At 43.5% G+C, this 14,156-nt stretch overlaps 1 protein-coding gene across 1 annotated transcript; it reads left to right on the top strand.

The window, feature by feature from the left end:
- The first annotated feature begins 3,004 nt into the window (after positions 1–3,004).
- On the top strand, positions 3,005–14,036 carry LOC147222296 (bone morphogenetic protein 7-like). Its single transcript, XM_086167991.1, has 7 exons — positions 3,005–3,477; positions 9,117–9,294; positions 12,027–12,175; positions 12,267–12,473; positions 12,560–12,633; positions 12,720–12,830; positions 12,925–14,036. The coding sequence occupies exons 1-7, from the start codon at positions 3,105–3,107 to the stop codon at positions 13,072–13,074; spliced, it is 1,242 nt and encodes a 413-aa protein (XP_086024117.1). The 5' UTR covers positions 3,005–3,104; the 3' UTR covers positions 13,075–14,036.
- The last annotated feature ends 120 nt before the right edge of the window (positions 14,037–14,156 follow it).

Here is a 14,156-nt window from a genome sequence, read left to right as displayed (position 1 = left end):
CTTTTAATGACGTAACACCAGTCGGTGCATGCAATTCCATTACTTGCCTCTAGGGGTCGCTGTTGGCACAAGTATCTCGGTACGTCAAAGGTGAAATCAGGTGCATACCTTAGTTATCTGCAAGCATCGCTCCCGATCGCCACCTGTGAAAGGGGAATTTGCACAAATTGATTCAGAAGTTGCATGTTTTGATCACTGATAATAATAAACGAGTTGCAAACTCTTACTCAAGGACTCACACTACTTAAACATTAGTTCAGGTCCCTGTGTTTACCGGTCCATGGATGTTACATTGGACACTTCCCTCATTATACTTCGACTGCAATAGATTTGAGATATAAATACTACACTTTTGACTCCTTTACAGTAATCCGATAGCGGTACTTAGTTTTAAGATTATTGATACACACACATTTACACACACACACACACACACACACACACACACGCACACACACACACACACACGTATATTATTAATGAAATTGTTATATTGGTATTATTTAAAATCTTTCTATAAACTTGTCATACAAACACATAATACACCATTATGAAATAACCTTTCCATCGTATCCACTATTGGCTTCCTGTTAAAAATCGACATCAAACTGTTCTCACATGCATTTTTTAAAAGGTAAAAACACACAATATAATTTTCTGTGAAAGTAAAACTCAGTGCACATCATGAGCACTTATACTCATGATCAGAATCAGTATCAGAATCAGAATACTTTATTGATCCCCAAGGGGGAAATTGCTTATTGTTGAAAGCACGTGATTTTAGCGATTATACTTAACGTAGATAGCGGTTGATGGTTTTCCCTTACTAAAAAGCCAGATGTGGCAATGAAGAGCCATTTAAGGTCTTTTCATATTTTGCTGCAAACAGTGGGTTTCTTTGTCAAGCAGCTCCTGACATGTGATCCTTATTCCGCCACGTCTGTTATCTATGATGCTTGATTTGATCATCTTGTGGGATAGAAAGCAGACATGACACTCCATGAAAACAGAACAAAACATTCATCCCCGCTGGCAACAATCATCCAATACCTTATTGTGAAAAAGTATTGCCACTTTATACAAACAGAATAAAAAAAAACAAAAAACAAGAATTTCACTTTTTCCACTGAGCAACAAATATTTCTTCATCATCATTATCATTGAAATGTTTATCAAACTGTACGTATGTATCACAATGTCTTCACGTATAATCTCACACAGTGACGAATCCACATGTCTAACGTCAAACTGATCAACATCAAGCAAAATGAAAACAAAAATCTAATGAAGAAAATTCAGCACAGGTACGGACATTCCTAAAATGGGTGTCAGGCTTTTGTATACAATGAAATTAATCAATTCCCCATTCAGCTGTGGGGGGGTTATTATGTTATTTATATTTTCCCTGGAGTCTTTCCAACCTCCTGTGGCTCCTTCACGTGTGGTCAACCTGGGCCCTGCGCTGCTAATCCGAGCCCGGAAAATGTCCCCTACATGCTCAAAATACCATTTTTGGTTGTGCTTGGATACACAGAAGCTCAGAAGCAGAGGCGCATTTCAAATGTTCATTTGAATTAGAAGCCTGTGACGGGCCAAGCTCCTTTCAGTCGCACGTTCTGATCCAATTAACTTCGTCCTCCGACCTCAAAAAAGGACCGGTATGATCTGTACCTGAGTGTTGGATTCTTGCTTTGTTATTCCGACTGCCACATCCACCCGCCATTAACCCTCCGTTAGAGTGACTTCTTTGCACATTGTTTCAGTCATTCATGAAGGCTGCCGGCGTGTCCCTTCATGCGTCTGAACTGCTGCTCCTGATCAAATCCCTGGATAATTAGGGTGGCTTTGATTTTAATGTCTGAGTTCAAAAGATGTCTTTGCTGAGGAGGGGATTTGGGGATTTCCCCCCGCTTTTCCTGCTGACTGAACGCAGGAGAGGCTTGGACTATTTCCATACATGTATATGTGAAGCTAAACAGAGTGATGGGAGTTTTTTACCGAGCATATGTAGCATCTCGGATTTTGGCAGTTGGCTGTTTTTGTAGTATTTTTACTTGAGTGCTGTATGTATGAATACACTTTAGGTGCTTTTCCTTGCGCACTGTGCAGAAACATTTTACTTTATGCCCTACAGGATTTCTCTAACTGCTTTTGTTATTCTTGTCCAGTGGGTTTTCTTCTTGATTATTTGCAATAAACTGAAGGATTAAGTAGATATTTGAGAGTAGAAATCCCTCTTTGATCACCTTGAAGGTGCATTTTCACGAAGACAAAGAGGGACTTTTTCCTAGCTTCTGAAAGGACGACCTCTGAGAACAATGTGCTTGTCGGAGTTAAGAGTACTTTTCATGCGAACTGGACCTTCATTTCGCATCTCATCCGGTTTGCTAAAAAGTTGCCACAATTTTTTTTGGGATGAGAATTAACCATGACCTTGATGACCGAGAACCTCTGTGAACTTTAACATCAACTTCTGTAAAACACCTCATACAGTAGTAAAACACATGTAAAAGTTACGATGCTTTTCGTTTAACTGATGTTCACAGTTTCACTTGAGTAAAGTTCTAATTCAGGATTATCTGTGTGTAGTCAATTGTCTTCACGAGGTGGTGAAAGGTGCTGGATGGGGTATTAGAACTCCAATAGAAACTGCACGAATGACAAAAAAATAATAGAAAAATAAAATAAAATAAACATCGAAATACGTAATGGAAAAGGATGAAACTTTCAGCGGTGGTTCACTTGTGTTCCATCTGCAAGTGCACATCCTTACAAGATCGAGAAGCGCGCTTCACAAGAAGATACTTTCAGTGACTCTCACCACTTTGGGCTGATCCCATTCTGAGAGACCTCCTGCCCCTCCTCTGACACGCCACCCCCCTACCCACGCACACACACACACACACACACACACACACACACACACACATACACACACACACAGACAGACATAGAAACACACACCCTCCCCAAAAGTTGCCATCAGGACGAGCGCGCCTCTTCAGCCGAGCGGACGACGCGCCGATGAGCGTCTCCCGGCGCGCCGGCGGTCCAAAGCCCGTAAACCCCCCCGTCGAAACGCGGTGACGAGCGGCTCGTCCACGATGACCCCCCTCGCCGTGTGCTTATTCTGCGCCTTGGCCTCCCGGGTCGCCCTGAGCGACCCCTCCGCCGGGAACGAGGTGCGTCCCGAGCCGATCCAGCGGCGGCAGCGGAGCCAGGAGCGCAGGGAGATGCACCGGGAGATCCTCTCCATCCTCGGGCTGCCGCGCCGCCCGCGCCCGCCGCCGCGCACCGGACACGACGCCGCCCCGGTGTTCATGCTGGAGCTCTACAACGCCGTTTCCACCGACCCGGAACCGCCTGGGTACTCCAGGTACCGTCCTCTTCTGCACAGCCGGGCTTCCTCCACGGTGACCTCGCAGGACAGCCGCTTCCTGCACGACGCAGATATGGTGATGAGTTTTGTCAATCTTGGTAAGTTTCATAACTCCCTTAAATAGAAAACATTTTTCAGAGATGCTTGTGGGGTTTCTGAATCTGCTTATTATTTACTACATTGGAGCTTTTATTTATTGTCATAACTGAAAAGTTAGATCAGCTCTATTCTGTCACGCAATTAAATTCAAGACTTGCCACTCCATCCATAGGAATCCTCTGCAGAGCGGGAGTGTAATAAGTGCATAGATGTCTTAGTGAAAGCCAAAATCTCCTTCGTTTGTGGCTTTGGGGGTCACTTTCTTTGCTGCAAATCGAGTATTATGCATTCCGAGCTGTAAATATTATGACAAAACGACTGTATCCGATTTCCCAGCCCCCCCTCCCCGAATCCCCTCAAAGCTCCGGGGGGAAAGGCTGGAGCGTGGATTTGTTTCACATGACTGGGAATTTAACTGGCATTTCTAAACACCTGGAAAGCCACAGGAACACGGACGGAGAAAAAGACATAAACTACATCTGAGCACGTTATTGCTGATTCTTATTGCAGGTGTGTGTTTGTGCGCGTCCGTTTGTTTGAAGGGCGTAAATCACGGGGAACACGGGAGGGAATCCACACTTATACAGACATTATTGGATTTATAAAAGGTAAATCCTGTCTTTGTTTCCCTTGGAGACCCCTTGAGAGCTCTGATATCATTGTGGTGAAACAGTAGACGGTGTGGTGCCTGTGGATGTTATCCGGATGTGGGGTTCAATCCAAAAGCAACCCATGTCTTCTTCACCTTCTCCTGCTCCAGGGGCCAGCAGAAGGCTCTGCAGGTCATCTGCCAAGACACCGAGTTTGTTCATCGCCAATCGATCCCAGTCCCCTTCGAGATTGATCTCATGATATGAAATTAAGGCTCTTTCGGAATTCTGCTTTAAAAATCACGAAGCTCGTAAAAGTTAATTCAAAACATTCGCGGTGAAAAATTGAATCGTGCACAACAATATCGCATTTTTTTATCGGCTAAAAAGTTTTAAATGACAGTCTCTAGCTAATGAGATCTGGAAACGGCGGTCATAAAGGGAAAAAAAAAATCCACAGGCTGATTTGTGTGTTTTCCACATCTGAAGAGTTTGATTTTAACGACTGGAGATGTAAAAAGACTCAATGTGTGTTTGTTTTGGGTGGTTATTGATTTATGTGTCCAATTGATTCCATGAGGTACGAATGATTCATTCTTTTATTCACTGAATGCTGATGATAACCGCCGGCGCTCCGTCATTGAGCTGGACCGACTACAGGCCTGGTGGTCTCTGAGTGCTCGCTGTCAAATCCAACTGGATTATGGAATTTCCCCTTTCAAAGGCCGCGACTTCCAGTGTGTGTGGGTGCAGAGATTCCCAGTGCTCCCAGTGACACCCTTGCAGCAGGACCGTGCGTGTAGACGAGTTTAATAATTTTTACCAGCTTCAGGCGGAGGAGAGTTTTAAACCCCTTTTTCATATTCGCTCAACATTACTTGAGTGCATTTTTCCACATTTTTAAAACGACACACTTACTATGTGTAATAGAACGGCACACATGCTCACCATCTATATGGTGAGCTGTTGACTATCAGTGCGATTATACGTGTAAAAAATTATGTAATGTAATGTAAAATTTCAGGATGTCATGTTTCAGGTCATTTGCTGTCCTGTCCACTTTTATCTTATTTTTTATTATACGTGGATATTAACTCTAAATTCGACATTTCCGCCAAAAAACTGCGAAAAATTGCATGCACCCAAGTATGCCTCGTAACACTTGAGTTATCTTATTGACTTAAATGAAGCAAAAAAAGCAATATGAAAACATCTAATCTATCTCTCATCAAAGAAAATAAATAAAGATAGGAATAATGAAAATAGTGCAAAAAAGGGGGCAGCTAATGCATTCTGGCCTGGAAAATCTCCTCCCCAGTGATCTGTCCTGGCGTAAACCATGGTCTCTGTTTACGGGCCTAACCGTACATCGGCCAACCGAAAACAAACCATTCAGCCCCAGGGTTGATGGACGTTTATACAAAGCCAAATAGTAAATGCCTCGATCGACTCATAGCATGAGGATCCAGTGAAGACACCAATGCAAAATATTCATTTCTAGACCACAAACTCTTCACACAGCACTTTTTCAAAACAAATCAGACAATATTAGGTTGTGGAAAATGCATTTCTGATTGATGTCTATATTTTTCATACCAAACTCTATTTTTTTAGTTTTCTACTCCTGACGAAATGGCAAACCACCAGTTGTCCCCCTGCAGGAACAGTTTGTATCATTACTAAGCCGCGCTGCACGGGACGGCCGGAAACGCGTCTGCCGTGGATCCGTTCGCGCCGCAAATGAGACCGGTGTTCTGTTCTATTGCTTACTTCTGGCTGGAAGTGCAGTTTTGAGCTCCACTGAGCCTCACCTTATTGTTTACCGCCGCTCAAGTCATAGCAACAGGCATGTGTTGAGTTTTGGATGCTTAATGACAAAAATGTAACTGGCTTTTATTAAAAACACGCTCTCCGCACAGTTGAGGGAAGAACAGAAGGAGTATTGTGTTTTGAAGACCGAGCGAGAAGCAATCCATTTGTCTTGTTAAGCTGATCTATAAGTACTGTAAGAGGATCAGGCAAAGAATTTCTTTTGCCTCACCGGAAAATCTCATTAACCTTCTCATTTAGAATCCCGCGCTGATTACATCTCCACTAATTGCACGTTTACCGAAATTGCGACGCAAATCTCGACAGACACATTTGAGACAAGCAGACATAGTGTTACATTCTACAGCAGATGAGCGCACGAGTGAAGTATTTGTTTAGCCAAGGCCCTTTCGGTAATTCTCATAATCTGCAAGAATGAAAAAAAAGTGGGCTTAGGTTTGCCAGTAATGTCAAACTTGTCAACATACTTGCAGAGATTCATTTTGTGTGAATGGGTGTGAAATGCTAACTTGAGTAATATTTCTCACTTCTAACTTTAATCAAATGACAATCCCCCCGCAGCTTGACTGCATGTGGCACGGAAGTCAAGGGTTCGTGTAAACAGGCTCGTGTTTCGGCCATTTTTGCGGCTTTTGTTTTAGAGTGACGTCGCAATTACGACTTGAAATTTCTACTCCTTAAAGAAAAAAACAAAACAAAACAGCAACCTCGCTATAAAATTGTAGTAGGTCAGTGGTAGCGCCCAGGCTGTGTGGCCCTGCAGTGTCAGGAGCAGTCTGAAGTGTTGAAATGCCTCCCAGAGGGAAGTTTGCATATCTGAGGTCTGATCTCCACGGCTAATGGTCCCAAACGTAAACACACCAAGTCCTTACAAGCAATTATTGCTTTCATAAAAATACCCCTTTTTCCCTTCCAGCATTTAATTGCGGTCGCACAAATGACTAGTGGGGTTTAGAATGCACTCCCCTTAAGGACGAGTGGGTTGCGTGTGTATTTTGTGTCGTCGGGAGTGTTTTTAGACGGAGTCAGTGTGTGTGTTCTTTCGTGCCGTGAAAATAACGTTCTGTTTTTAGTGTCTGTCCTATGTTTGGTTGAAACAGGAGTGGACAGTCAGTAGGAGCGTCTGGTGATGATAGGATGACGTAATGGTTTGCGCCGGTGGGCAGGATGTGTTTAAAGCTGCTAATCGTCGCGCCGCTCTGTACACCTTCACCGGAGACCTCCACCGCTCTTTCCAAGGACAAACACATTGGATAATGCTGTGAAAACACAACCCGAGAAAGCTCCAGGAAGCTTCGGGGTCTTTCTGACCGGCATTCTTCTGGAAAGTCTGAGTGCCGGAGGGCATCATCTGGCTCGGGGCTGGGTTTCACGCCGGCAGCTACTGCAGCTTTTCTTTCCCCGCTTTTCTGTGCAATCACAGTGAAATCGCAGTGATATATGGCAAAATGATCGGGGAGCTGTGGGTGGTATGGATTCTAGCGGGTGAAGTCACACATGAATTTATGTGGATTTCTATACTTTGTGTGTTTGAAAAAGCACTCTGGTTGCCGTGGTTTTCCGGGCCGTGCTTTTTCTTGTGGTCAGAACATGTGTGCCATTTAAACAGGGAGCCGAAAACATGGTTTGGTTTAACCCCCCTTCTTCCCCCCTATATTTGTAGATCTAGCAGACCGGACTGGGTGTTTAAATCAATCTCTTTATTGACGGACGGAATTGGTCCTATTTCTGACTCACAGATATGGACAAAGCCGCACACATCAGAGAATTGTTTGATTCAGCAGCTGCCTTCACACATAGGGCAACCACCGACTTGTTTACCATCTTACAGTGGTTTGCCCCTACCTCCCTGCGGAGAGACTTTCGCCTTGTGGGTTTGAAGTATTATTTTATTGTCGCTCATATGTCAGCTGGGCAGAAAACAACAAACCATTAATCACGGAAGTCATCGTGTTTAGAAGTTTATAATGTCAGACACAATTCCAGACAGCTGTGGTAAAATTACAAGGCTGGTCTTAAGGACATAATGAAATATGGAGGTCTTATATACCTAATGCAAAGTCCTGAATTGAAATTACAGGGAAAAAAACTACAAACAAAAAAAAAAAAGTCACTCTAAGTCACCCTGATGTCAGAACAGCCAACTTGCAGCTATAAACTTGAACACGGTTTGCGAAGGTGGGTCAGCAGGTCAGAAATGTTCATTGCTGCAGACATTAACCCCAAAGCTCCTGAATCTGTGAGTAGTACTACTTCTGCAGTACCACCTCTGGGGTACATCAACCCCAAAACTAAATGTAGACCCTGTTTCCCAAAGGACGCCTTGTTCATTTCTGGGGATTGTTGCCAAAGTTTAAGTGTACTTTTTAAATTTAAAAACTACAAAGTATATAGACAAGCCTTATAGTATACTATTGTAATGAATTGTATTGTAGTATAGTATACTTTAAGATAATAAAAATCTTTATTAATCATGAATAATTCTTTTTCAAGATAAGATAAAAAAAGTCATGGCATAGCATAGCATAGTATAGTTGGATAGGATAGGATAGGATAGGATAATATAACATAAAAAAAGTCTTGGCATAGTATAGTATAGTATAGTATAGTATAGTATAGTATAGTACAGGATCATATAATATAAGAAAGGAAAAGATAAGAAAGATCAGGAAAAAAACATTAATCCTGAAGGACTTTATCTTATCTTTTTTAAGATAAGATAAAAAATGTCTTGTATAGCACAGTACAGTACAGTGCAGTATAGTATAGTATAGTATAGTATAGTATAGTATATAATTGTAGAATCTGTTACCTGCTTTTATTCACGGATTTATATATGTTGCAGTTTATTTCTCAGTTATCCAGTTGTTTAATACGAGTATAGCACCTTCATACAAAATTAATGACACAGTGGATTTTAAAAGAAGAAAAACATGTATAGATATCTAACATCTTATTCTAAGTTATATCCTTCTCTTGATGAACAATAGACATGTCAATATAGCAAAGCAGAATTGCAGTATCTTTCCATGAGATGTAGTGCAATGGAAATATGTGGAGATGTCAAATGGAAATAGGGAAGTAAAGTATCAGTAGCCGTTGTTTGCTGTAACTACACTACCACAGTTACTTAAGATGACTAATTGTGGAAATATACTTTGCCCTGTTTGGCCTGTTTATAGACATCCAGCCCATCTCTGTCTCTTTTCTTCTCGCAGCTGACCAGCATCAGGACCATCACCAGAGGGAATTCCGATTCGACCTCTCCCACATCCCACAGGGGGAGGCCGTCACGGCGGCCGAGTTCAGGATTTTTAAGGATTACGTTCACGAACGCTACGAGAACCAGACATTCAGAGTCACCATCTACCAGGTCCTGCAGGAGCTGCCAAACAAGTATGTATGTGCGCTGGCTCTCGAGTTTGTTGAGTCCTGAACTTTCATTCTGTTGCTCAGAGGCGCGCATGAAATCCGTTCTGGAGGAATGATTCCTCCAGGCACCAAATGGAATAACAAAGAAAAAAACAAAAAACCAACATGAGTGGATATAAAACCTCATTTGCCCCCTCGGGTGTTTTCCCGATGAAAAACTGCCTCTCAAGTAACAATTTAAGTGTACTGCTCTTTAAATGAACTGCCGCGTCTTCTAACAGATGCTATTCAAGCCGATGTGGTGACAGAGCGGCGACAACAGCCGAATCGGACTCTTGATTTCCTGTAAAGGTTTGCTGATGTGCACGCAGATTTTAATACATTTCACGGATGTTTGAGTCACTGCCAGAGCTGTTTACGTGGACATAAGTGTCACTTACTCATGCGGAAGGATCTCTCGACGCATGTTTACTCTGACGGTCTCCCAGATATATTCATTTATAGCATGTTGTTCTAGCCAATAATAACACAACCCCCTTTTTTGTCCATCAGTCATCGACTTTCTTTCTCAACCTCTCTCTCGCCGACATGTTTCGTCTTGTTTTAAACCGAATGTGAATGAACGCTTCCGGCCTGCCGAGGCGGTACGGATCGGCGGAGCGGAGGGGGCGGTGGGCAGACGGTGGGATTTTAAAGTGCCTTGTCGGTGACAGTGGGGCTGACGATGTTGTTGAGGGCAACACCATTGTCATTCGCAAACGCACATAAAGGCCACTCAGCGCAGACAAGCAAGCATCGGGACAAAAGCGAGACATCGGCCCGAGGGTCTACGATCGATCTGTAAACAAAGCCTTTGTCTGCGAAATCGCCCCCTTACTAACACATCGCTGCAGGATTCTTCCTCCTCTTGGCTAAAGAGGATTTAGAAACCAACCTTGGATGTTCAGCTGTTTCCCATCATGCATTGCAAAAAAAAAGTGAAAAATGCAAATACACTTTTCAATTGGGTAACGGAAAATGCGTGCCGTCTGGTACGTTGTAACAGACAAATCTTTAAAATTACATTTCTCAGAGTTCTAGCCTAGATAAATTGCTCGTTCAGCCCTACCTGGCTTCGAACTCCACTGTGATTTGTTGGCAACACAAGTAAGGCTCTCAGCTCATAAAAAGCAAACAATTACCGCGCAAAGTCTGAATATCAGCGAGCAGTTTGTACTCGGCGATGAGCTGCAGCCCTGAGCGGTGACCGTATTCCCCTCATGCATATTTATAGTACTTTTGGTCTTTCATTCTAGCTTTCAGAAAATGAAACATACTCTTGAAACTGAGATCCAGTGTCAACATTGCACAGTTAACACTGTTTGGACACGCACCATTTGGGTACTCCTTATATATAACTTCATATACTGTATAATCTTCCTGCTGCATTGTGTTAAAATTGGTTGCACATGCATTAAAACAGCCACCGGCAACATTTTTTTGGACCTAAACAGATTTTGAAACACTTGGTAGTGTTTTAACCCCAAAGTCTCAGTTTCAGTTACACTTTGGCCAAAATAATATGTTTCTCTAATTCTTTCCGAGTGTCTGGAATTATTACAGGACCACACATATGGTCCCCCCTCCACCTCCCCACTCGGTAACTAACATCTCAAAAACTGCGATGCGAACTTTAGGCGGCGGTGATAAACGCAGCGAGCCACCCTTGAAAAATGAAAACGTCTATCTTAGAAAGTGCCCGCTGTGAGAGAGAGTCTTACTGTGGTTCTAAGAACGTCTGTGTCCATAAAGCAGAAATAGGAATGGTTGAATATGTGTGGGGAGCATCATTTACACCCTGGAAAGTACCAAAGAGCTGAACACATTGTCCTGGTGGGGATGAGGGGGGGCATGATAAACTGAAATTAAATTATTGTTACACTCCGGTGGTCTCACAGAGCACAACCCTTTCAGACTGTTTTAGCTATGTGCATGGCTGAGTGAACAAAACAAAATAATGGGCATGACACCTGGTAAGATAGGCAGTGCAAATAATACATTCATTTTTTTATACTGCTTATCCTGAACTGAGAGCCCAGCTGCCAACGGGTGAGAGGCGGGATTCACCCAGGATAAGTAAGCAGTCGATCACAAGGCCACATATGGAGACGTACGACCGTTTACTCCCTCATTAACATGTCAAATGGAAACACGCAACCATCCATCCTCTCACTCGCAAGTCGCATGCAACCATTCGGTCTCATTCAAATAATATAGAGAAAGACAAAAATTCACTCACTCACACGTCATATACACCTACAACTATTCACTCTCTCTTTCACTTGTCATATCAAGACATTCTAACATCGACTCCTTTATTCACACATCTGGGCAATTTCGAGTCTCCAATGAATCTTCGATTGTTTTTGGACTGTGGAAGGAAACCTGAGATGCAGAGGAAACTCACTCACGCTCTGCACGGAAAGGACGTGCTTGCTGTGAAGCGGAATCACCGATCGCCGCGCCACCTTGCATCCCCATTCTGAAATCTATATTTCGATTTTTTTCAAAAATCCTCCCAATTTGCTTTATCGTTATTGCATTACAGTCACTACAATTGTTGGATAATAATAAGAGTTTAAGGACACAGAAGTCAGTTCATCTGGTGCTTCTGCTCCAACTGGTCTCTATTTAAAGGTTTTGCGTTTGTGGGGGAAGACTGGAAAAATCATCTTGACAGGTTTTACGTAACTTTATATAATTCCTCTCCTTCCAAGGGAAGTGGAGCTAATGCTGCTTGACCAGCGGGACGTGTGGGCTGCAGAGGAGGGCTGGCTCGTCTTTGACCTCACAGCTATGAGTAACCTCTGGCTGATGAACCCCATGCAGAACCTCGGCCTGCAACTAATGATGGAGGACCGTCACGGTACGATTTCTAAATCTCGATTATTATTGTACACGGTGTTTTAATCCCATAATGCTCTCATGTTGCTGTCGCCGGCCGTCACCTGGTGTAGGTCGCAGGAGGAACCCCCGACAGGCAGGGCTGCTGACCGGCGGCGGACCGCAGGAGAAGCGACCCTTCATGGTGGCGTTCTTCAAAGCGAACGAGGCGCGTTTCCGAAACATCCGTTCCGTCCACGGTCACAAGGGCCGTCAGTCGAACCGCTCGAAATCCCAGAAGAGTGTCCACGATGCTCTGAAGGCGGTGGAGTCGGCGGCAGGTGCCAGATCCCATCAATTCTTGTTGCTACAGGTGCTTGTATTTGGCAGACTGGTTTCCATAATTAATCGTGTGCTTTCATTTTAGAGGATCTGGCAGTCTCTAAAGAAGGATGCAAAAAACATGAACTGTATGTCAGTTTTAAAGATTTGGGATGGCAGGTAACATTCGGATTTTTTTTTTTTTTCTGTTGTTTTAAAGTCCAGTTGTGTTATTTGAGAATTCATTTGTTCTGCTTGCTTAGCAGGATTGGATCATCGCACCGGAGGGCTATGCAGCATACTACTGCGAGGGGGAGTGCGCCTTCCCCCTTCACTCCTACATGAACGCCACTAATCATGCTATCGTGCAAACTCTGGTATGCTTCACATGGTTTTTGATGCCAGAGATCTTTTAAAAAAAAAACGTTTTTTTTTTTCCTACAACTGCTTTGCCCTTCTCCTTACCTTCAGGTCCACTTCATCAACCCAGGAACGGTGCCCAAGCCCTGCTGTGCCCCCACGCAGCTCCACGGCATCTCGGTGCTTTACTTCGACGACAGTTCCAACGTCATCCTGAAGAAGTACCGGAACATGGTGGTCAGAGCCTGCGGCTGCCATTGACCCCTCACACGCCGGTGTGTTTCCTCTGCAAGTCCAGAGGGGTGATTTAAAATGTGGAGGAAGGGTAGACAAGAAGTTACTCACCGCCCATCCCAAAATAAACTTCAATCCGAGGGATCGAATTTGAAATCACGACCGGCAGCAGAGCTGCTCCGCTTTGGGGTGATTCACGACCGGCTAGCAGATAGATGGACGCAATATTTTCCGATCGTCCTGCAACTGCTCTCTATTAGGGAGCAATACAGATGTTACTTGAGCAGCTCAAACAAATAAGAAATGTAACAAGCGAATGCCGGAGCTGGCAGAGATCACAGGATATATCTCTATTTTAGTACTGTTGTAACTATCGAACGTCACAATATGAAAATACTGTCCGGGTTTGAAACGAGCGCTCTGCACGCTGTCATTCTGATTCACCGGGCAAACGGTAAGCGAATGCATGTTCATCACACCTTGTTTCGCCGGTGTTGAACTGATCGGCGATCCGGGATCAGTTAAAGCAACGTGCCGGGGCTGTCAATAACAACGTGTGGGGTTTGAGATGCTCGGATTTTTACAGTCCAGCCGTACGTCCGGCCCGTGTAATGGTTTATTGCCTGAATGATTTCAGCAATTCACTTTCTGCCAGACATGACGTGATTGTACCATTCCCTATTTTGCAGCTGGTATCAGACCAGGGCAGCAGCCAAATGAAGAGTGACTGTTTTGTATGTTGTTATATTTAAATAGTGTAATAAAAAGGATGAAGAAAAGACGAATATGTTTTTTTTTTTTTTTCCTCAATCTGATGGCTCGCTGTATTAATTTTGAGGGTTTTATTTCCTTAGCTCCTCAACCTTTTTGCCTTTCTGGGAAGAAACTAATCCATTCTCCAGATGTTTGACGAAGAAAGGAACGATCTTATAGATAAGTCGTCTCGTCACGACCAGAGCCCACGCACGTAAATCAGGTAGCTTGGTTCATTTTCTTTTTTTCTCAGCTGTTATGAAATATCTTCTTTTGACCCAGCCACATCGAGCCTTCAATAATGATGCCTTAATTGTGACTAACTGCACCGCGATGTCTGGAAAGAGAAAAACACA

This window comes from Fistularia commersonii, chromosome 21 (genome assembly GCF_037954325.1).
Source record: "Fistularia commersonii isolate RoL2024-O1a breed Wild chromosome 21, RoL_Fcom_v1.0, whole genome shotgun sequence".
NCBI classification, from domain to species: domain Eukaryota; kingdom Metazoa; phylum Chordata; class Actinopteri; order Syngnathiformes; family Fistulariidae; genus Fistularia; species Fistularia commersonii.
The sequence above is the reverse complement of the archived record's forward strand: the minus strand, read 5'-3'. Positions and strand labels throughout refer to the sequence as shown.